General features: G+C 36.2%; 1 protein-coding gene across 2 annotated transcripts; it reads left to right on the top strand.

Moving 5' to 3' along the window:
• The first annotated feature begins 12,650 nt into the window (after window positions 1-12,650).
• Window positions 12,651-24,692, top strand: LOC147475686 (C2 calcium/lipid-binding and GRAM domain containing protein). Of its 2 annotated transcripts, none has more exons than XM_086583626.1 (9): window positions 12,651-13,147; window positions 14,500-15,693; window positions 15,796-15,978; window positions 16,079-16,362; window positions 16,679-16,795; window positions 21,883-22,145; window positions 22,271-22,452; window positions 23,663-23,925; window positions 24,091-24,692. In XM_086583626.1, the coding sequence occupies exons 1-9, from the start codon at window positions 12,784-12,786 to the stop codon at window positions 24,304-24,306; spliced, it is 3,066 nt and encodes a 1,021-aa protein (XP_086439752.1). In that variant the 5' UTR covers window positions 12,651-12,783; the 3' UTR covers window positions 24,307-24,692. The 2 variants fall into 2 exon arrangements, with proteins under 2 accessions (XP_086439752.1, XP_086439750.1); XM_086583624.1 differs by having other exon boundaries at window positions 12,653-13,147; window positions 22,271-22,448; window positions 23,659-23,925.
• The last annotated feature ends 189 nt before the right edge of the window (window positions 24,693-24,881 follow it).

Here is a 24,881-nt window from a genome sequence, read left to right as displayed (position 1 = left end):
CCATATTATTGCAACAGACTAATGTGTTTCACACAGTTGTGAAACCTCAACCCAAGAATAAACAACATGCCTCACATGATCCAAGAATAAATATGATGCATGATCATTCTAATAAAACCAATGACTCAACCGTTAATAAGCTATATTTTTTAGGTCATGCAATCATTTTTTTAAGTTTAACAGCGGCAAAGTATGTACAAACCTTCAGTTTCAATATTGATAATGTGAATTTTCACTTGCAACAATTAGTCTCATGGATCCCATAAATCCCATAAGTAACTAAAACATATCCACCTAATTCAATAGAAAAAACTTGGAAAAATAGAGTTAACATTTTGATTAAATACATAATTCTAACATATACAACACTTTTAGAAAATGTAAGAACTAAATATGTAAGAAAGAAAATAAAAGAAACAATACATTCAATAGGAGCATATTCTAGGTTTCATAATATCTATTATAACAAAATATAGTTATTGTCTCAATATATGACCAAAAAATTAGGTTGTCATCGTTGGCAGAATTGGCATGATGTGTGCATTTGGTTTTCTTTCATAAAAATCTGTCACTCTAAGTGTTTGTAACAAAAACGAACTATATATTAGAAATCAATGATACAACACTCAAAACCTCCAAACTATATTGAAAATAAACTTTTTTCTTAATTACTTTAACAATTGGTTTATTGATAGTTTTTTGTATAAACCAAACCTCTTTCCAGCAGAAATCTAACAAAAAATATAAACTGTCGAGCTGAAAAACACTCAGTTCTCATCTTCTAACTTGGATTCTGCTTACGCCTTCAGAAATCTCTCATCGAATTAGACCAAAAATATATGTATTAAGAAAGTTATAGCTATGATTCAATAAAATGTTCTAACTATAATTTTAACTATAACAAACTAAAAACTAAACGATACATAATTTCAAAGGATGTAATGGAGCAACATATGGACTTACTAGCAATGCTATATATACTCATCACTGATCACACATGGTGGTGCACAATGGCAGACTTTATATATAACTCGTAAGATATCTAGAGATTTGTAAGGATATAGATAGATACATAACATATATTGGATTCCCATGTGTAAAAGAATCTACATAATCTATAAAAAGATATACACAAAACAGTATCTACTTAATTTACTTGAAAGAGCAGCAGTTCTCACAGATTTTATTCATCACCAAACATTAGTTTTAATTGTAACAATACATCAAAGAGCTTGAACATGAAATACTTGAATGATTGGATTGAAGGGAGCCTGATCGGAAAGAGCGATAAACAAACAAACCAAAATCCACAAAATTAAAGTTAGTATAAAGACTTCATATCTAAATGAAAATTACTATTACTACAATATAGGCATTTGAAATATATATTAGAAATATCAAACAACACATATTACTCAGGACATTAACATTGTGGTCTTGCATTGTGGCCGCAGTGCAATGATTCGATCACCTGCACACGATAGTTAATGTTAAAGGAAATATAGCTTAACAAAATAAGGCGACAATCCAAAATAAGAATTAAGGGTGGATGCCCAACGTTTAGAGATAAAAAATGGTATGAGTTGATGTTATACTTGAATCCCAGAGAAATAAACACGCGTTTTTTAGGAACATGAAATCCAAGTGATATTGACAAAAATTGTGTCGGAAGGGATTTACAACTAAACAGATAATGTTTACAACAAACTAATTTACAACTAAAGGGATTTACAACTAATAAGAAAATCTTAGATAATTGCAACTATAGTATGTAACTATTATCAAACAATTTAAAACAGTCGAAGTCAAGACTCTTGGGAAAGCAAATATCAAGTGATTGCTTGAGCACTATGGTATATCAATGTACATAGTCATATGCATATGCTGGCTTCAAGTACTAACATGCCTAACACTATACGTTCAAAGGTCCTAAAGTAAAGACAATGATGAGTAATAAAAATCTAAAATAATATCTTATGTCAAAATCATTAAAATCGGAAGTTCAAAATCATAAATCATCAAAGATTTACCAAAACAAAAGGGAACACACTGAATTTTATAGTTGTGCATTTTGCTTGACTACAATAATTTGAATTTGAATAGATCGATTTATGCAAGTACCAAAATCAGTAGGAACGAAGAAGAAAAATTTACGTGAAATACCAAAATTAGTAGGAAGAATAACATATAAGTGCCTAACAATAATTCTCTAAAAAATTTATCTAGAAAGGATACATATTAAGTAGAGAAAAAATAATGGTAATACTCATGATGACATGGTACTTGACGAATTTGAAAGCTGACCTTTGTTATTGTAGTTTGTGTTCGAGTTAAATGTTCGTGTTAGGCAGGCTAATACTTGGAGGAATATGCCACATTCACCTAGCTGATTTTTCAATGGAGTATATGTGGGACTTCTAGAAAACTAATCCAACCAATTCAGTAGTCAACAAATTCATTAGAAAAGTAAAATACTGATAAAATTATGTCAGTTGTACTTCCAATTCGTTTTTTTGACTTTTGTAAAATTAAATATATAGAGACATAGAGTTCTACTAGAACTAAACTGGCCATAAAGCTACATGATAAAATGGGTACGTAGTAGAAATTTCAATGCATGTTCACTCTAGAACTCTAATACAAATAAATTTAGAAAATTGAACATAGTGTCACAACACTCTAGCTAAAATTGCTATTCAACTATGTGATCTGCTCAGTCTCAGTGTGGTTGAGTTCCTTTCCTCTCTCCATCCTTACCCGCTTTTAAAAAAATAATAATAATGTTAGAATCTAGTATGCAACCGAGACAATTCCCAAAACAGTAAACTACAATTCTTTCAATTACACAGGATTAAACAAAGAGAACTGAAAAAAAGGTATTTGAAGATCAAAGAACCACAAAGAGAGTACCTATTATCTCCACCATTTGAAAAATGTTATTGAAGAAGTATTGAAAGAGTTGAATTTGTAGTGTTTTTTTAGAAGTGCTTTTTTTTTTTATGGCGTGAAGAAAAGGAAATATAGGGTATTTTTTTTTTACCTTAAACTAATGATTGTGTCTAGAGATCCTTGTGCTCGAACGTGAGAGGGCGAGAAGAACAAAATGATACCTTTCTTCTTTTTCTGGCATTTTTTAGATCATTATATTCTTCTTCTATTCTTCTTCTTAAGAGAGATTTTGAGAGAGAGAGATTTGAAATATGTTGAAAGATGAGATGAAGTTTTTGGGGGAAAAGTTGGCACTTTTGTTTTGTTTTCTGTTTTTGTTTTTTGATTGGTTTTAATAGGGTGAGAAAGCTGAACAATTGAAATTGGGAAAAGAGAGCGTATATTTCCTTTTTTCTTGCCAAATTATTGGAAAAGCTGAGGTGTCCACCTCTGAGAAAAAAGATGGGCTGACGTGGCAACTGCATCATCACCGATGCCAGCCACAAAGTGGTTAGTGGTATATCAAGAGATGGAGCGGGTGGGTGTATCGCAGATTTTAGTGTTGGTGAGATCAAAGCAATGTGGTTGGGTAGGAGCCCCTATAAAAAAGTACTTCAAACGAATCATATTCAATCTTTCTAGGAATGACGGTGGTATTGAAATTGACAAAATTAGGCTTCTCTCTTCTTAATCCTCCCACTATCATTTGACCCCGACCAGTTTAACATAATACAAAGGAAGAAAGGCTGTGGTTAACGGTAATGACTGGCTATTCCAGGACGGAACTATGAACAAAACATCTGACCCCGACATTAAAGATTTGATGGATAGATTGACAGAAATTCAGCGACAAGCAAATGTGTCAATGAATTTCTAGCACCAAAAACACTGTTTTAATGTAAGTGACCAAATAACCAAGAATGCATGGAAGTATGCTAAAACTACGGTGTTTGTAAGAGATGGTGATGACGAGATGGGAACGTGGAAGGTCTTCAAATCCGGCAAGAAGCAATTTGTCGAAGACATAAAGCTTGTTGAGGTACAGAAGATGACTTTCGATCAGCTTCCTCTCCAAGGATGTGTAATAAATTTTAAAAAATATTTTAATACTATTAAAAGCACTTTGAACAGTGCCGGTTTCTATTGCATACCAAGTGGCTCGATCGACCTTGATAGTGGCTGCAACAGTTTCACACTTTCTCGCGGTTGTGGCAACAACACCAAGTCGCTCGGTCGATATCAGAGATGGAGCTTGTGATTGGTGGTAGCAGCAGCTGCTTGTTGGTTTGGGAAAAATGAAGAAGAGATAACGAGGGCAAGGGGTAGTGTGTTTGGGGCGTTTGTGTCTTTTCCTAATATACAAATCTTACAGAATTGTAGTAGATCCCAAATTTTGGTACTGACATAAATCATGCCTCTTATAAGACATTTCTAGTAGAATGTCTCTTATAAGAGGCAAATAACGAACCAAAAATATGTCCCACATCACTGGTCCACGTGTCTTATAAGAGGTTATAAAACCTCTGGGTCTTATAAGAGGCAAAAACAAATGGCCCCTATGTTGGTAAACTGTTAGAGATACATTATGTTGGCTTATGGGATAGTTATGTTGTCTTACATGTAACCATTGAGGAAATGAAATAACATGTTCAATTAAGTACTAATTGAACACAATGCAGTGCTTCCTGCACTTGATACATAAGTACCCAGTCTATTAATACATACTAATCCATACTTAATGCAGTGTTTCTTGTGTTGTGTGATTGTGTCTAGTAGATATTGTTTCAGCAAGTTTTGCCAAAACACACTAGTTGGGTCGGAAGTGATATTTTCGGAAGAGATTGCGAAGGGGATGGTTGTTGGTGAGAGTTGAAACTGGACTTCGGTTTGAAGTTGCCTACGTATCCAAATGTTGTATTGCTTTAGGATCAAGTCTCGATTGCGTAGTTCTGGAGAATGACCAATGTTGGATTTTATATGTCGGATTGGTGATAGTTACTTCCTCGTTCTCCAATATTCCAATTGTGGGATGAAGTTGAAGAACTTGTTGGAGAACCGTCACATGGTCAGAAGTTGATGGAAGTGAATCTTGAATTTGGACGAAGTTGTGGAAGTTGATTGATTCGGTCAAACAACTTCCTCGCAAATGTTCAAGACACGTGTTTAATTGAATAGACTTTGCGTTATGTGGGTAAGTAGGCTATAAATTGAGTCTGAGCATAGGCTCTGAGCGTGGGCTTTTTGGGCTATGAGCATGGGCTTTATTGTAGTTAAGCTCTGAGCATGGGCTTTTTGGGCTCTGAGCATGGGTTTTATTGTAGTTAAGCTCTGAGCATGGGATTTATTGTAGATAATCTTTGAGCATGGGTTTGTATTGAATTGAGCTTTTATTGGGCCACATTTGTAGGGGCCAGAACAGATACCGACCCATAGTCACATTTGTAAAACATACCAACTTTCTACAATGATCTTGTCCGTGGTTTTCAAAGAAGCCAAATGACTACAGGGAACAATTCATTTTGCCATAAAGTCATAATCAAGTGAGCGGAGTGAATGCTTTTTAGAGGGGTGGGGTGGGGGGGTACGTGACCCAAAATGTAGTTTGGTAGGTTTGTGTCTACCTGTCCTCAATCCTTCGCCACTCTCCCTCTGCCTCCTTCACTCCCAAACTCTCTCTCTCCCCACCCACAAACCCATCTCTCCCTCTCTCTTTCCCACCCTCCACTCACGCCCCCACCGTTTGCAGTTATCTAGTTATATATATATAAAATTACCATGGAAGGGACTGCTTTAGATATTTCTGCACTTGTTAAGTCGTTAGTGTTTGCAGATTGAACTATAATGGATCTATTGATAGCTTAAGTTGAAATGAGTTCCCCATGTATTTTAACTGTGAAATGATAAGGGCAATGATTCAAGAAACATCAATTCAACTTATACATAATAGGAAACTTAAACTTACTTACATAAGTTCGTAGAAAAACAACTAGAACTCAACAAATGGACAATTAGACAAACACCAATAGAGGTGATAGACAAACAGAAGGGTTTCCTGATTAAGTTGGTTAAACTATTAGAGATACACTATGTTGTCGTATACTATAGTTATATTGTGTTAAAAGGAAATCTTGAGGAAAGGAAATGACATGTTTAATTAAGTACTAATTGAACACAATGCAGTGCTTCCTGCACGTCAAACACAATGACTCTATATTTCTATAAGCAAGGGATAAACAAAGGTCACAAATGGAAAGTGTTTATAAAGTGCATCAAAGTGTGGATAAGCAAATCAACCTAGATGCGGTGCTTTCAAATGGATTGATCTCCATGGATAAAGAAAGCCATGAAGCCAGCCATCAAGCTACTACAACTATGGAAGAAAAGGTCACGGAAGGAGGGAAGGTGAAGGTAAGCAGTTGGAGGGAACTGTACCTCCAAAATTACCATGGGAGGGACCGTTTAAGATATTTCAAAGACTTGTTAAGTCTTTAGGGTTTGCCAATTGAACTTAATGGATCTCTTAGATAGCATAAGTTGTAATGAAAAGTGAACATTTTGGATGTATTTTAACTCTTTCTCCTCCTCCCTCTCTCTTTTCATAATTGATGTAGTTTAATTTTCTCACATTAAAACTTTTTTTTTTCTCCAAAAGTAGTGTTTAAATGATAATGGGTAATGATTCAAGAAACATGAATTTTATTTGTTTTTAAGTTTTTATTTGCAAATTTTGTTAAACATAATGGGAAATGTCTTACACATAATTACAAAAGTTGTATCACCTAATCATAGTTAGAAAAACAACAAGAACTTAATGGATCAACAAATGGACAATTATTTTAAATAGGATGTTTTAAGCCAATGATTCATGAATTCAAGTTACTAATTACAAAAGTTAGAGAACTACAAATGGACAATTACAAATAGGAGTTTCCAGTTATGTAAGTTACTTCATATACATCGTTATGTTGTTGTTCATTTAACCATTGAGGGAAGGACATACCATGTTTAATAAGTAATAATTTAATATAACCATAACACAATGCAGTGCTTCCTGCTCTTGATGCATAAGTACCCAGTCTATTAAAACGTACTAGCTAACATGAAATAAATAATTATATATATAAATGACTAGTTAAATTGGGTTTCGGCAAAGTCTGACATGAATGGGAAAATGGAGTGAATGCCACTTGCCTGGATTACATGATCTGCTAGAACCTTCTTTTCCATGAAATTGTACCATATGATCTTGTTGTACTAACTGAAAACTCCAATGTCTGATGGCAATAAGTCGATGAAATTTGAATGGCGGAAACTTTCATACAATATAAACGTCCTCGGTTCACTCCACACACAGTTCTCGTACCGCTGCAAAACCCGAAGTTCTAATATTTCAGTACCAGTGTCGTCCTCACCCCCGAAAGAGAACATAATAGCTATGAAGCCATCATAGGGAAACAACATGTACGACTTCGGTGGACGTTGAGTCTCCGGTAGCCTAATCCTTGTCCATTACTCACGTCGAACGTTAAAAACCAATATTCCCGCATCCCAAAGAGACCAATGAAGATTTCATTTTGCAACAACTCCAACATTCCTTTTAATGTGTTCATCATTAAAAGACAACTCCAGGTCCTCCAACCTTCTCCATTGGTTAACTTGGGAATCAAACAATTCAACATGATAGATGATATATTTCCTCGATTTGTTGTCCCTGGAAGGCCTTACAGTGTTGTGGTTGGGTACCGAAAGCCTAACTATAGTGAATCAAAAGGTTTCACAGAATTCACCACCATTCCCACACATTCAGTGAAGAATCTGTTTCTAGGATTATTTAGGCGACAAACGTTTCTAGTCGTTGGTTTGCACACATAAAACTTTTGGTATTTTTCGTAAGGTGTGTTCAAGAGAACAATACCTTCCATTGATGAGCCAAGGACTGATGTGCCATCAGGTTTGAAGTCCAAAGTTGGCCTGGAATTGGTGAGTTGTTTGCAATGCTGGATGCAAAAGATATCCTGACTTCCCATTTGTATTCTGTATTTATGATGTAACCAAGAAAAGATCACATCAGCAATGCATGGTCCTTAGTGAAAGAACTTGAACTTGTAAAGGATGCCCATTTTTGGCAGACGAACATTGCTTTTTTGAGAAATGGAAGTGGAGTACGTTTGACTATCTCTTTAGAAATTTCATCTGGTATCTCCTTGTTGTTGTTGTTGTTGTTGATGTTGTTGTTGTTGTTGTTGTCGGTGTCGGTATTGGCGTTGGTGGAGTGGAGTTGCTCTTGTTGTACATTTTTGGATACAGATGAAGAAGATCCTTCCATTGTTGTTCTGTTCAAGTGGGTTTGATATCGAGTGTGGAGTTTTTAGGTTTGATATCCTCTCAATGCTTACAAGTTGCCCAATAAATGGAAATGAATGCTTTTAATCTTGGGAGACATTTAGTCTTTCAGACAACCGTTTATTGAAGTACTGAAAGGTCGTGGCTTATTTGTACAGTGAATCTAACCACCTAATTAATAAAAGAAACAAAAATCTATGGTGCTCACTTTAAACCTTAGTTGGAAAACACAATGTTGTATAGGTGAAGTATGTTGTTATATAAGGAACGTTCTATCTTCAGAGTTTTCTAATTTGAATAACGATTCTAGGCTTAGATTCTAACCACAAAGATAACACAAAAATTGATGCTACACTCTTTCCCAATGTATGGAATCATAATGGGCTAAATGATAGCTATGTTGTCATATCAGGTAGATATTGTGTTCAGGGTGGTCTAATTTGAAATTTGAATCTAACCACCTAATGAACTTCTAAAACATTTGCTTCTCATATTGACTACATGATGGTATACATAATGTCTAAACCAGAATATATGTTGTCATATCACGAACATGTCATCTTCAGGATGCACTAATTTGAAATTTGAATCTAACCAACTAATTAACACAATCAAAGGAACTCTGTGCATGTTCAAGCTAATATTCTGGACAATTCTCCATTTAAGTTGGAAACTCGGATTGAAATACCAGCTTACAATGGAGAAAATTAGATCCAAAGAAACTTGATGGTTGACTGAAATCCTTACAAGTTTACTTCTACACCGAAGCTCAGAAAGTAAGTTTTGCAAGACTGAAGCTTGGTGGTCATGCCCTCACTTGGAGGGAAGCACACACATCTGGTTTGGCTCTAAACCATGAACCTCCTATGACTACTTAAAACCACTTTGCTACAACCTTGCAAAACCAATTCTATCCTATTGGTTATAAGGAGAGGTTGCGTGTAGGGGTGTCAACGGTCCGGCTTTGGTCCAGTTCTTTGTGTTGTAAGAACCAAGAATTGTTTAATTTTGTGGTTCTGGTTCCGGTTCTTTGCGGTTTTTAAAAATGTGGGGAAACCTTACCCATAACCACCGGTTCTCAATGGGTATTTTCGGTTCCGGTTCTTCATTTCGGTTTTAAGAGTCACTATTTACACACATTTTTTATTAGTCTTATGAAAAAAATGTGTACTAAAAACACAAACATACTGCACGAATGAGTTGCTTTTAAAATATTGATATAAATAATTATGTCATTCAATGATAAGTTAAATACAACCACATATTTAAAGTTGTAAACTATATTTTTATATTATTTATAATAATAAATACCATGAAAACTACATGTTACTTTAATAAATAGAATTAATTAGTAATATACAAAATAAACATTTTGAGTTTTTATATACTTTATTTTTGATATTTTTTATGTTAAAAGTAAGATAACATTCGATTCCGGTTTTGGTCCCTTTTTTTTTGTTTAAAAAACCATTCGGTTTCTGTTCTATATGGTTCAGTTTTTTAGTACCCATTTTTAAATGGTTCCTAAAAATAGGAACCGTAATCGTGATTTTTTCTACTGTTCCCATACGTTATGACTAGTTTGTTTTTTCTTCTCTTTTTTAAGTTGTATAAAGCCATTTTAAAATTTTGTTCTCATAAACATCCCCATACTTAACTAACAGCTAGCGCCTTTTACGTATAATACTAATTTAGGTTCACTGGCCGGTTGAAAATGATGACATTTTTGTACCATGTTCTAATAGTGTTGTACGTGATAAAACTTTATTGATTTTATGTTGCAGAGAATGTACCGTACAATCTCCATCTCTCCAAATTAATTGAAGATATATTTAGCCTGTCTAAGCTTGGTCCAAGTTTTGTAAAATTTGATGTTGAGCTTGAAGATGTTGTATGTACTATGAGATCCTTTGAGTAAGATTTTTTCTTTTATAATTAATTTTGTACATATATATAAAAACAAAAATGGTGAATGGAGTGTACTAGAGTCCTAATTTCTTTTTTATGTTCATTTTCATATTTTCTTATCAGTACATTTCTATATAATAATAAATTATTGGGTTACTAATTATATTTTTTTTATTCACAAAATTAGGTTACCCTATCACCACATTTGGTTTTTGTGACCAATAGAACGATGACGGACTGTAATGGAGACTTTTGCTTACAATGCCCATTTTCTTATGAATACTGTATTAGGAACTCCTAGTCTTGCTTTGTCAAAGTTTGATAAAGTTTTGCTTGTTGGAAGATTTTTTAGCAAAGAAATAGGTGGCGATCCTGATTATTCACATAATATAGCATTCATAAATGTAATTAGGATGTTAAGAAAGTACAATGCTCATTCATAGGTAATACTTTATATTTATACTACTATATCTATATATATCTACATAATCTAATTTAAAAGTCTACAACAATTCAACAAATTGTTAACGTTCTATAATGTTATAAGTCTATATACTACTATCATGGAGAAAACTATAACAAATTAATATTGAAAGTAAAAAATTATTATTATTATTATTATTTTGTTGTTTTTTTTTAAGTGGAAAGTTTATTGATAAGGATAACGAGTTTTATAATATTCGTAAGGTCTTTTATTCAATTAGATGTTAATGAGAATGAACCATAACTATGTAGCCCTATTCCTAATAGATTTACTCCAAAATAGCATATCCAAATTATAAAAAATCCCATAGAGGCCACAATTCCAGAATTGGAAACTTTTTTGCAATACTTAATCCCACTCGTTACAAACAATACAAAAAACAAAAAACACTAAACCAACTCACAATTAAAAAACCAAAATTTTTATCTATATTAAAAAAACAAATAAAACTCTGCAGTTAAATACTCACTACAATCCCACGACCTAACTCAATACTTGCCTCGTTACAAACAATTAAAAAAAAAACAAAAACACTAAACCAACTCACAATTAAAAATCCATCCCCAAGTTAAATAACAAAATCACTCACAATCTCTGAGAACCTAACTACTTATTAAACTTTTGACAATACTTGCCCCATCATTATGTATGGTAAAAAAAACTCACAATTAAAAATCCCTAATCTTCTACCCTATTTCATTTTTATCTTTTTTTTTTTTCTTCATCAATAAAACCATAATGATATATATATCTAAAAAAAAACAAATAAAACTCAAAGTGGGACATGAAAGAAAGCAGCAATAAAATAACAAAATCACTCACAATCCCGAGAACCTAACTCTTTATTAAACTCTTTGGCAATACATTACCCCCACAATACCCACATTTCGGTGTAGTCTCACCGTGGTCATCAAGTTACAAACAATTAAAAAAATTCAAAAAAAAAACACTAAAAAAATTATAGAAAACAACTCACAATTAAAAAATCCATCCCCAAGAACCCAACTCCTTATTAAACTCTTTGGCATTACCCCACTCGTTATAAACAATTAAGAGGAAGAAAGGGTTTTCCACCTTTTCTTTTGGCGAACTTTTTCTTTTGGAAATTTTTAATAAGTGGGACTCTTAAAAGAAAGTGGTTCATAGAGGTCTCCCAAAACTATTTTCTCCATGACCATTCCATATAACATCATAAAAAAACAAAACTGCTTTATTATATAGATAAATAAAATAATCTGTTGGATTAGCTTAACTTGTATAGCAGTATCTAAATCTTGACTAGGAAAACCTGATGTGACCAACATTTGTACATTTTGTTTGATCATGTTATAGTCTTCCCTTACTGTGTTCCATACTTCCATCACCCTTCCCGTTGTTTGTGAATACATGCTCATTTAGCGTAGAACTGATATCTGCTGATGATATCCTGTTTCCAGGGTATATAGTTTGCTACAGGATTACATTTAGTCCTACGTCAAGTCGAACATGGTGGTCCAGTGGAGTCTCAAAATTGTGTTTCCAGCTATCACAAACACAGTTTCACCCGTTGGTATTGTGCTTCGATATTATACACACCCACCACCGACATGTATGTCGATTAAAGCGATAGTTAACTAGGTTTCTGGATAGCTTGACACCCAATTTTGAGAACTCGGTCTCGCACAGTCACACTCTCACTATCACCTCAACTTGCACCAGTGAGTGGAACATTATCTATTGAGATATTTGAGTAGAACTCCTTGGTGCAAATTCCTGATTTTCTTGAGATTTATCTCCAAAACTTGCTGATATATCAGGATATATATTCCGCCATGATTCAGTGCTAATTTTTTTTGAGTCTTTGCATGTCCAACACGTCTAAACATCATATCATCACCACCACCTTGAAAGAAACCGGACTCCACTCAATTCTCGATCTAACTATAATCATTCCATGCATTACACTTCATCTCAAAATCTTAAAACAACAACGTTTTCGATATATACACTTGTCTTCTTCGTGTCACCTTTCTTCACTTTCCACGTCTTCATGGCTTCTACTTAACCTACACTCATAACACCATCAACAACAACCGCTTTCCTCATTTCTTCTTCTCACATTAAAACTTGTTTAACAAATAATGAGACTTTACGTGTACGTAGTTGAAGCAAGAGAGTTAGTAGTGAAAGACTCAAAAGGTGTGATAGATGGTTATGTGAAACTTCAAGTTGGCAAGAGTAAAAGTAGGAGTCGGGTTTTGAAGAAGACTCAGAACCCGGTTTGGAATGAAGAGTTTGTGTTTAGAGTGAAAGATATGGATGATGAGTTGATTGTGTCTGTTTGTGATCAAGTTGATTTTGGCTTTTTTAATGGTTCGGGTGATTTAGTGGGTCGGGTTCGGATTCCGGTTTCTTCTATTCTTTCTGAACATAAACATACTTTGCCACCTACATGGTTTTCTCTTGAGAAACAGAAATATGGGAAATCACCAATCATGGATTCTGGTTAGTCCTATTTGTTTATTTAATTGCTTATTTTAATTAGTTGTTTAGAATGAATTTAGCGTGTCGCGGTAATGAAAGCTATGTAACTGATCAATTAACATATCACATATGGGCATGAAAGCAAAAATTAGACCTTTTGATGAAATGCCCAATTTGTATATGTTGCTTTTAATTTTGGAGTATAGGTAGTATAGATTTTGGGTGTTATGAACAAATTGTTTGGTACAAATTAGTTATCGTAAGCAATGTTGTGTAATATGAAATACGGGCAGAGGTGCACAGCAGAAAATGTTAGACCTGATGATGAAATGCCCATTTTTTACTGCTTAAAGAGAAAATGCAATACCCAAGCTGGAGTGCAATTTAGTGGTAAAATTCTGAGGAAAGACATGAGAAATTTCCTCAATTGTCATATTAACAGGTTGAAATACTAAATGTAGGGAACCAATATGATTGGGGTATGTTAGTATGGATTATTCAAAGAGTATATGTTGTTCTGCCGCAGAAAGAAGTCGACTTTGCAGTCTTGTCTGACTAGTATACTCCAACATAGTGAGAATGAATAAAAAAGGAGACAGATATGAACAATTTTGGTTAATGAAGAATTCCAAAATCTGTGGCAACTGAGAGGGGAGGAAGGTGTGGACGCGGGTTGCTAGTGTTGCTCCTGTGAGAGGAAGAACTGTTGTATCCATGTTATGGAGAATGGATGCTGAATATGCCTTTGCTCGTTGGAGAGCATGGGAGAGGTGGGAGCGGAGGTGAAGACAAACTGACATATAATTCACCCCTAGGCCCCTAGCAAAATCCATGAGGCGCTTCATTCAGGCGGTTGGTAGTGGAAGTAGTTAAAACAACAGCCACAATTATACACGGTTAGACTAAGTAGTGAAGATGATGCAATGCATTGTAAGGTTAGAAAATTTTAGGGGTCAACTGCAGCTTAGCCAAGTGAAACCTGAATTTAGATTAATCTACAAAATGAGTAGGATATGAAGTCTATACAAATCCATTTAAAAGAAGCTGCAAGTTGCCTCTGAAAACTTACATGGCAAGAGATGTAATGAATGGAAGTCTAGTCCAAGTACCTACTTCAGTTCCACAATTTATCCAAGTTTTGTTTCATTTTGTCAAGCGAGTGATTAACGTGGATGTAATATTTGAGCTTTTGTGGTGTGCATATACGTATTAGGTGCCTTTGATGAGAAATGAAATTCTTAAAGATCACACCAGATTATAGCACAGAAATATCATCAAGATTGTGCTTATGATCTGTTATGATCTTTAACAGAGATATCAGCAATTAAAATTTTATTGTGGCATTGCATTCATTTGCTCAGAATCTGTTGCAGGCAAAATTCTTCTGAGCTTGTCTTTCCAAGGAGGAAATGGCTGCCCTTCCACTGACCAGTTTCTTCCTCATATAAAAGAACAGGATGGCCAAGCTGAATTATCTCATGATACTCATAGCTCGTCAGCTTTATCTCGGAAGATTCCAGAAGGTAAAAAGTTAGTAAAAGCAATTACAAGCCGTATAGAAAGGATTTTCAAGGAAGAGGAAGATCGGAAATCCGAAACAAAAACAGATGATTCATCAGATCTATCGTGCACGAATTCTGATTACGAGGACTGTATGGATGAACCTCTCTCCAGTTGTAACTTCGAAGAAGCTATGAAGTCAATGCAATGGAGAGACGATGAATTCAAAATGCCAGAGGACCTTGAGGGAGGTATTCTCGTTGACCAAACATTTGTAGTGTCCCCAAATGATCTCAACAGTTTCCTTTTCATGCCCAATTCAGAGTTCAGGAGTGAATTGGCTGAACTTCAGGGAACTACTGATCTGCAAGAGGGGCCTTGGACATGGAAATCTGGTGAAGGCGCACATTTAACCAGAGCAGTTACTTACTTAAAAGCTGCAACAAAGATAGTCAAGGCTGTGAAAGCCAAGGAGGAGCAAACCTATATCAAGGCAAACGGGAATGGGTTTGCGGTTTTCGTAACTGTAAGCACTCCAGATGTCCCATATGGAAATTGTTTTAGGGTAGAGTTACTTTACCAGATTATTCCTGGACCCTGGTTACCTTCAGGGGAAGAATCTGCCAATCTTATAATTTCTTGGAAAGTAAACTTCCATCAAAGCACAATGATGCGAGGAATGATCGAAGGAGGGGCTCGGCAGGGATTGAAAGATAGCTTTGAACAGTTTGCAGATCTGCTGGCTAAGAACTTTAAACCAGTGGACTCGGCAGAACTGTTGGACAAGGAGCAAATGTTGGCATCATTGCAAATGGAGCATCAGTCTGACTGGAAGTTGGCAGTGCACTACTTTTGGAATTTCACGGTGTTCTCCACGGTTGTCATAGTTTTGTACATCACACTGCATATATTCCTGTCTGGTTCGAGCACATTGCGTGGCTTGGAATTCAGTGGTCTGGATTTGCCCGATTCCTTTGGAGAAATAATCACCTCAGGAATCTTATTTTTTCAACTGCAGCGTGTTTTCAATATGATATCTCATTTTATACAGGCTAGATTGCATAGGGGTAAATTTTTGACACCTTTTCTCAAAAAATTTCTTATAAAGCACTTGTCTGACCATGGAATTGTCTTAAGTTACCAAATTTGGGTTGTATATTTTCCTGTAGAAAGCGATCATGGTGTCAAATCCCAAGGTGATGGATGGGTGCTCACAGTAGCTTTGGTTGAAGGAAATAGCATAACTTCTATGGACCCGTCAGGGTTATCAGACCCCTATGTGGTTTTTACCTGCAATGGTAAAAGTAGGACAAGTTCAGTCAAGCTACAAACACGTGATCCTCAATGGAACGGTAATAGCTTCTGTTGGCTTCTTACTTTTATTTATTTATTTTTATTTTATTTTATTATATTTTCCCCTGGTCTATATCACATGTAAGTGTGCACCTGCAGAGATATTGGAGTTTGATGCAATGGAAGAGCCACCCTCAGTGCTTGATGTGGAGGTTTTTGACTTTGATGGTCCTTTTGATCAGGCTGTCTCACTGGGACATGCTGAGATCAATTTTCTTAAACACACATCTACAGAGCTAGCCGACATCTGGGTCAACCTAGAGGGAAAGTTGGCTAAGTCGTCTCAGACCAAACTGCACTTGAGAATTTTTCTGGACAACAAGAATGGAATTGAAACCATCAGAGAGTACTTAACAAAAATGGAGAAGGAAGTTGGGAAGAAGGTACTTGACACATTTACACTGTTTTAAAGTCTTATGCCAAAATCTGCTCCCTACTGTCTGTCTTCTTGTAGAAAATTATGTGCTGTGGCGCACAAATGTGAGTCTGATTCATTCCATGGAAGGCTCAATCTGGATTCTGGATGGATCAAGTCAATCTGTTGGTATATGCTAAATTTAGAGGGTGATAAACGATTACTTTATATATCTACTATTACGGAGTTAATATCCTAGAGCTCATTGTCGATGAGCCTAAGGGTTTATAGTTTTCTTTCAATGTTTTCCACTTTTCCTAAAACCGTGCTTGTGTTTATGGCAGTTGAACCTTCGGTCGCCTCACAGGAATTCAACATTTCAGAAATTGTTTGGATTGCCTCCTGAAGAATTTCTTATCAATGACTTTTCTTGCTACCTGAAGAGGAAATTGCCTTTGCAGGTGCGGGTTATTACCTCTTGTATCAGCATTCATAGAGAAAATGTGTGCATCGTGATACGTACTATCTAAAGTGAAATTTTCGCTGGTTGGGTTGTGTTAGTTTATGCTAGGAGAGTCATATAGTTATTAGCTAGTTAGGGTTAGGAGATAAGGTGAAGAAGAAGAAGGATAGAGGCGCAAGAATAATTAAGGGTAAGAAGTGATAAAACACTCTACCCATCGGTTCATCTCTTTATACTAAACTTAACTTGGGTGATAAGTTTTCCTTATACACCAAAACAACAACTACTAAATATGTGTCCACACTTGTATCAGCATTCATAGAGAAAACGTGTGCATCGTGATACGTACTATCTAAAGTGAAATTTTCACTGGTTGGGTTGTGTTAGTTTATGCTAGGAGAGTCATATAGTTATTAGCTAGTTAGGGTTAGGAGATAAGGTGAAGAAGAAGAAGGATAGAGGCTCAAGAATAATTAAGGGTAAGAAGTGATAAAACACTCTACCCATCGGTTCATATCTTTATACTAAACTTAACTTGGGTGATAAGTTTTCCTTATGCACCAAAACAACAACTACTAAATATGTGTTTATAACATTGTAGGACAATACATACGTCAACACCCCCCCCCTTCAAGCTGGAGCATAGATATCACTCATGCCCAGCTTGTTACAAATATAATTCAAAACTGGACTAAACACTGGTTTGGTGAAGATATCAGCTAACTGATTATTAGACGTCACGTAAGGAGTACTTATCTCATTTGTTTCAACTTTATGTCGGACATAATGACAATCTATCTCTACGTGCTTAGTTCACTCATGAAATACTGGATTAGAGATGATATGGATGGCTGCCTGATTGTCACAATGAAGTGGTGGTATAAGTAGTTGTACTTCAAAACCCAACTCATGTAACAGATTACGAATCCACATTAACTCACCAGTTCCCTGAGAGCCATTGCTCTATACTCAGTCTCTGCACTAGACTTTGCCACAACTATTTGTTTTTTACTTTTCCAAGTCACCAAATTTTCACCAAGGAAGGTACAATTCCCAGTGGTGGATCGTTTGTCTAAGAAAGATCCTGCATAATCGGCATCTGAATATCCAACAACATCAAAATTTCTATTAGAATGATATACCAATCCGCGACCTAGAGAACCTTTTAAATACCGCACAATACGAATAGCAGCCTGATAGTGAGGAATCCGTGGTGCATGCATGTACTGAGATACTACACTAACGGCAAAAGAGATATATGGTCGAGTGATAGTAGCATAGATCAGTTTTCCCACCAGTCTACGATATCCCTCAACATCGGCATACAACTCTCCATCTGACTGGAGTTTGTTGTTCGGATCCATAGGAGTCTCTGTTGGGCGAGCTCCTAAATTACCTGTCTCACTGAGTAGGTCCAAAACATACTTTCTCTGTGAGAGATGAATTTCACCAGGGTACCTTGTGACTTCAATGCCTAAGAAATATTTCAGTTCTCCGAGATCTTTGGTCTAGAAATGCTTTGAGAGATTAACTTTAAGTCGGGCAATACCCTGTTTGTTAGAACCTGTGACAATGATATCATCTACATACACAACTAAGATAATAATTCCTTACTGGATTTTTTGTAAAATATAGAGTGATTATATCCACACCTAGTCATTCCATTAGCCATCAAAATCTGACTAAATTTTGCAAACCAAGCTCGAGGAGACTACTTGAGCCCATAAAGAGACTTTTGTAATCGACAGACTTTCCCCTTGAGCAACAAAACCAGGAGGTTGTACCATATAAATTTCTTCCAGGAGATCACCATGCAAAAATGCATTCTTCACATCCAACTGGTACAGAGGCCAGTGATGATGTACAACAATAGAAATAACAATACACACAAAAGCTAACTTGGTAACAGGAGAAAACGTCTCGGAGTAATCAATACCATAAGTCTGGGTAAAGTATTTAGCAACAAGGCGAGCTTTTAAACGAGAAATAGTATCATCCGGATTATGCTTAACAGTGAAAACCCACTTACAAGCAACCACTTTCTTCTCAGGAGGAAGATTTGCAAGGACCCAAGTCTCATTAGAATACAAGACACTCAACTCCTCTTCCATTGCTTGCTTCTTGCCAGGATGGGATAAAACGTCCCTATAGTTAGAAGGGACAGAGACAGACAACAAGGATGTAGCAAAGGACTGGACAGACGGTGGTAAATGGTCATGAGAAACATACTGAGAAATAGAATATTGAGCATACTTACTAGGACGATATATACTGTCAGGAGGACGTTCAAGTTTCCTTAGGGCAATAGGAATATTGAGATCAGAGGGAGTGATAGCAGGATCCATAGACATAGTGGGAAGAGGTGGGGGGAGCAGAGCAGGTGAACATACATCATGCAAGGGGCATCCGCCCTCCTTCACGCTCACGCACATAGTTGTTGGAGCAGTGGAACAGACATCAGGCAAGTGGTGTCCACCCTCCTTCCTCGAGCTCTCGAACAATAGTGGCTAGAGCACTATCTGTAGGAACATTATTGTTTGGAACAATACCTTCAGTAGTACCAACAGCCTCTGGAAGGTCAACAACACCCTTGTCCAACATTGGAGGGGTTAAAGGTATACTCGGAGACAAAACACAGTCCTCAAAGGGCTCAGTAAACACCTTCCCCTCGGAAGAATAAAATGGGACATCCTCAAAAAACATCACATCAACACAAACAAAGGATTTTCGCAGATGAGGACTATAACACTTGTACCATTTCTGCGTACGTGAATACCCAAGGAAGATACACTTAATAGCATGAGGGTTCAATTTATCACGATGAGGTTGAAGATTATGAACAAAGCAGACACAACCAAAAATACGAGGAGGGAGATAAAAAGATGGTTGACCAAGAAAAAGAACAGAGTGTGGTGTACCACCTAACACTGAAGATGGCATACGATTAATCAAGTAGGTGGCAGTAAAAACTGCCTCTACCCAATTAAACTTTGGAAAAATCGTTTGAAACATTAAGCTTCGAGCAACTTCAAGAATATGTTTGTTCATTCTCTCAGCAACCCCATTTTGTTGTAGTATATCCACACATGAGGTTTGATGTGTAATGCCATGATCATCTAAAAAACACTTGAATAGAACAGAGTCATAATCTCTGGCATTATCAGTTAAAAAACATGCAGTTTTGTAGAATACTGATTAGTAATTTCTGCATAGAATTTTTGAAAGATAGAGAATACTTGAGAACGATTTTCCATAATATATACCCAACAAACACGAGAGAAATCATCAATAAAAGTAATAAAGTACTTGGCTCCAAAAAGACTAATGGTTCTACAAGGACCCCAGACATATGAATGAACTAACTGAAAAGGAGCACTAAAACACTTATTCAACCTATTTTTGTAAGTAGCACAACGATGTTTGGTTAACTCACAAACTTCACAACTTAAAGACTAAATACTGGAAGGAATACTAGGAACTAAACAACGCAAACTGCTCAGAGGAAGATGACCAAGGAGTCTATGCCATTGAACAGGAGAGACTGAAACTGTGATGGTCTGTGTCTGGTAAGAGTAACCATCTTGAAAGTAATAGATGTTCTCATACAATTGAAAGATACGTGAAGTATCCTGAGATTGAGAATATGATTCTTGCAGATACTCTCAAATCTCCTTAGAAGTTTAAAAAAAACGCACAGTATTACAAACATCCTTCTCCATAGTGTTTCACAGAAAATTCTTAACTAAGGCGTCATCTTTCGTCGAGGTTGTCTTTACTTTCTCATCTGTGATTGGGGAATTTGTCAGATGACTTTCCTTACCTTTGCCAGTAAAGTAAACTGTAATTGCTTCTGCCCATTGAAGGTAATTGGCAATACCCTCCAATTGAACAGATGTCATACCAACAGAGAAAACAGGTGTGTTACCGAATTCATCGGTTTTAGGAACAATGTCAGTCCTTGTGAAGAAAAATAACTACTTACTATATAGATCTAAAGAGAGCGTGCTATATAGGTTTGAAGAGGGTGTCCGCCCCTTTATGAAGGCAATCTGAACGGCGTGCGCCCCTATATCAATACTAAGATGGATCGTGCGGAAAACAAAGAGATCGTGTTGTATAATACTAAAGGGGGTGTGCGCTCCTATATCAATACTAAGACAGAGCATGTGGAAGACAGAGAGATTGCGCCCTTTTGAAAAGAATACTTGATGATAGAGATTGCGGAAGCGAAACAATACTAAGAGACAATATTGAAATTGATAATTCTAAAACTAGAACCTTGAAATTTCGGATCTCTCTCCTAGCATTCTCCAAACAGAGTTGGCTCCGATACCAACATTTATGGTAGGAGAGTCATATAGTTATTAGCTAGTTAGGGTTAGGAGATAAGGTGAAGAAGAAGAAGGATGGAGGCGCAAGAATAATTAAGGGTAAGAAGTGATAAAACACTAGCCATCGGTTCATCTCTTTATACTAAACTTAACTTGGGTGATAAGTTTTCCTTATACTAAATATGTGTCCACACTTATAACATTGTGGGACTCTACATACGTCAACAGGTTGAACCACTTTTAAGCCTTCATTGTTGGATGTATGAGGGCTTTGAACCATATACAGTCGGCTTCGCAGATAAGTTTTCTTGAAAATATTACAATTCGTAAATGCACCATGTACTTACATCTCTTGTTAAAGGAAGAGTGCTAAGAGGAGACAGGCGTGTGGGTTTTATACATGCCATAGACTGAAAGACACTTTGTCTTGGGATTTTAGCTTCATGTGTACCAAGGGAAAAGTGTAAATTTGAGTACAACTTTAGTTTTGAGCATGTGTAGAATTCACTATGTGCCTCATAGTGTTCCTTTTTGTTGAAGGAAATTCAAGGAGTAGGTTTGTCAATTTGATTGTTTAGTAAGCACCTAGTTTTCTTTGTTTAGGACAAAATCACAAAAAGAAATTGGGAAATATGCTATGATTATTAATTGTTAACAACCAAGGTTACCTGTTTAAAACTTTTAGTCAATTGAGTTCATTTCAGCACTTATGTATTCAACAGTTCCACAAGTTTTTGATGATTTGTTGGTGCAGGGACGTCTTTTTTTATCAGCCAGAATTGTTGGATTCTATGCTAACCTGTTTGGGTATAAGACCAAGTTCTTCTTTCTCTGGGAGGACATTGAAGACATTGAAGAGATTTCCCCTTCCCTGGCATCTGTCGGTAGCCCCTCAATGGTTATTGTTCTTCGTAAGGGTAGGGGTCTCGATGCACAACATGGTGCCAAGTCTCAGGATGAAGAAGGAAGGCTTAGATTCCACTTTCAGTCATTTGTATCATTTAATGTAGTTAGCAGGTATAACAATGCTCCTGGTCTAAACTATTACACACATACAGAACAACCTTTATATACAACATTTTTTTCGATATACTTGTAAATTCATCTCCAATCATGTAATATCATCATATTGTCTTTTATAGAATAATCATGGCCTTATGGAGATCAAGAAACATGAACCCTGAGCAGAAAGAACAACTTGCGGAAAATGAGCAGGATCAAGATGAAAAATATGTTGAGAATGAAGATTCCGGACCCTTTTTGGGTGTTGAAGATGCTGCCCATATGTCAAAGGTTTTCTCCGCAGAGCTTCCTGTTAATGTAAGTGGATTATGCATTTTGTATCATTAGTCGGTTAACAAATCCTGTAATGCACTGTTATTTCGGAATGCCCATATGGATACTTCACTAGAATGCACCGTTATACTGGAATTATCTAAGATGAGGTGATGAACATGGTGCCCCTAAGAAGGTAAATAAAAAGGACACATGTTTGTGTGCACTATTCTGGTATATATCTATCCTGCAAATGAGATGAAAGATAATCACAAAAGTAACCTATAAGCGGTAAGGAGCAAAAAAGAAAAATCTGGAGGACTTGGAAGCTACTTGATTGACTGTTGATTTATCAAATGAATCCTACTGTGTTGAGCAACTCACTGTATGTTACTGTACATGCCTAACTTTTGGCATTCAGTTGTTTGGTGGAACATGGTCCTTTGAAGATCTTCATACTTCAAAGTTATATGTAGGCATGTGGCTCTTTGTAGATTAGGTTACTGATAAAATATTACCTTAAAGATGTCACTGGTGTTGGGTTGGGAGATATTACTTCCATAATAGTTGGAGATGACTAGCACTTAACAGTCTAAAGTGAAACATGTAATTTCATTGTGCTTAAGGTCAGAGATGAAATGGACCAACTTATCCACACAAACATTTTTATGGAAAAGGCTTTGCTAGCCACAGTGATTTCAGTGTTGTAACAGTTTGAAGCCTGTTTTGGATATATCTGGCAGATTAGGAACCCACACACTCTGCCTTATTTTCATTAATTTGTTTTTTCCCTACTGGCTGGCGGCTGTTTCCTGTAGTGTAACCTCCCAATGCGTACAACACCACCACATCATCCCAAGGCATTTGTCTCATTCTCGTCCTACTACAATCCTTTTAGAAAGTGACTCGATAAATTATCACACCACCTATGGAGTTATGGATTGAATGTGTATTTGGATTGTTGAGGTGTGGTTGTTTGTCCTTGTCCATGACTCCATGCAACTGACATGGGTACGGTGTAGCTCTGAATGTGGAGTGTCCTCATTAAATGTCTGTTTCTTTGCGCAGCAAAGTACAATCATTGCTCTAGTATTTGGGACAGGATCCATTTTCAGTGAGTTCACCCAAGGTTCCAACTAATGATTGAGTTGTTCTTAAATGACTAGAAAAAAAATCTTCGACTGTGCTACGGTTTGCTGTATTTATTTTCTCAAGTTCTAGTTTGGATCCCTATCCCTTTGGTCCATTTGTGCAGATAGAGTTGCTGATGAAAATGTTTAATGGTGGGGACTTGGATCATATAGTAATGGGGAAATTAGGATGTCTTAACTACGCAACAACAGAATGGGAAGAGGTGAGACCTGATGTATTTGAAAGGCATCTGAGTTACAAGTTCAACCGCCATGTCTCAATATTTGGAGGGGAAGTAACCAGCACACAGCAAAAGACTCCTGTGGCTAATGGGTGGATTGTGGATGAGGTTAAGATCCTCCATGATGTTCCTTTTGGAGACCACTTCAGTGTAAGTAACATATAATTGTTTCTTATAATTTGAAAGCAATACTTAAAATATAACTGGTGTTAGTTTAAATATAACATAGAATTCCTAAATAATTGAAAGACGCGTTAATCATATCTGAAGTACTTCAAAAATAACTTGTGTTTCTGATTTCTCTCTTATGAGCAGGTCCATCTGCGGTACCAGATTGCGACCCCTAACTCGACTTCCATTAGTACATGTCAGTGCGATGTTTATTTAGGGATTGCATGGCTGAAGAGCACCAAGTTCCAGCAGAGGATCACTCATAACATCACTGAAAAGTTTACCAATCGCTTGAAGGAACTATTTGAACTAGTAGAAAGAGAAATTCTTTTTTCATTTCCACGAGATAATGTTACATAGCTATTAATGGAGATATTTCTCAGTTATGGGCTTATGGCTGTGGTTCAGGCCAAGATAAAGTTCAGCAGACTGAGCATCTTGGTGGAGGTTTCGGCTAACTGGTGAGCAGTCTTGGAAATGAGTGTCTACGTTCTTCAAATTCAAACATGAAGATTACATAGAGGATTGGTTCTCTATCACCAATACCTGGATCTGAAGGCACCAAGTGTGGACAGAGGTCTTTTAGTTTGTGATATACACAAGGTCAGATAAATTGTAATCAGTTTAGCTAATTCTTCTTTCTGTAGAGCTTATTGAGTTAAAATTGATGGACCAGTTGAGAGAGCATGCTACTTTGCAATTGACATTATCATCATTTTATAAAGAACACATGATAGTTTGTAAAAGTAAGTACTGCTTATTATCTGGATTACTTTTAAAATGGTTATTATTTCTGCAGAGAAGACTTATACAGAGTTACAGACTACTGCATATTACGAGGTTAAATTACCATCCAATCTATCTATCTATATCTTAATATTAAAGCTTCCATAAGGGATATTTTTCGAGCTCTATTAAAATTCCATGTCATCTCC

This window comes from Coptis chinensis, chromosome 9 (assembly GCF_015680905.1).
Source record: "Coptis chinensis isolate HL-2020 chromosome 9, ASM1568090v1, whole genome shotgun sequence".
NCBI classification, from domain to species: Eukaryota; Viridiplantae; Streptophyta; class Magnoliopsida; order Ranunculales; family Ranunculaceae; genus Coptis; species Coptis chinensis.
The sequence above is the reverse complement of the archived record's forward strand: the minus strand, read 5'-3'. Positions and strand labels throughout refer to the sequence as shown.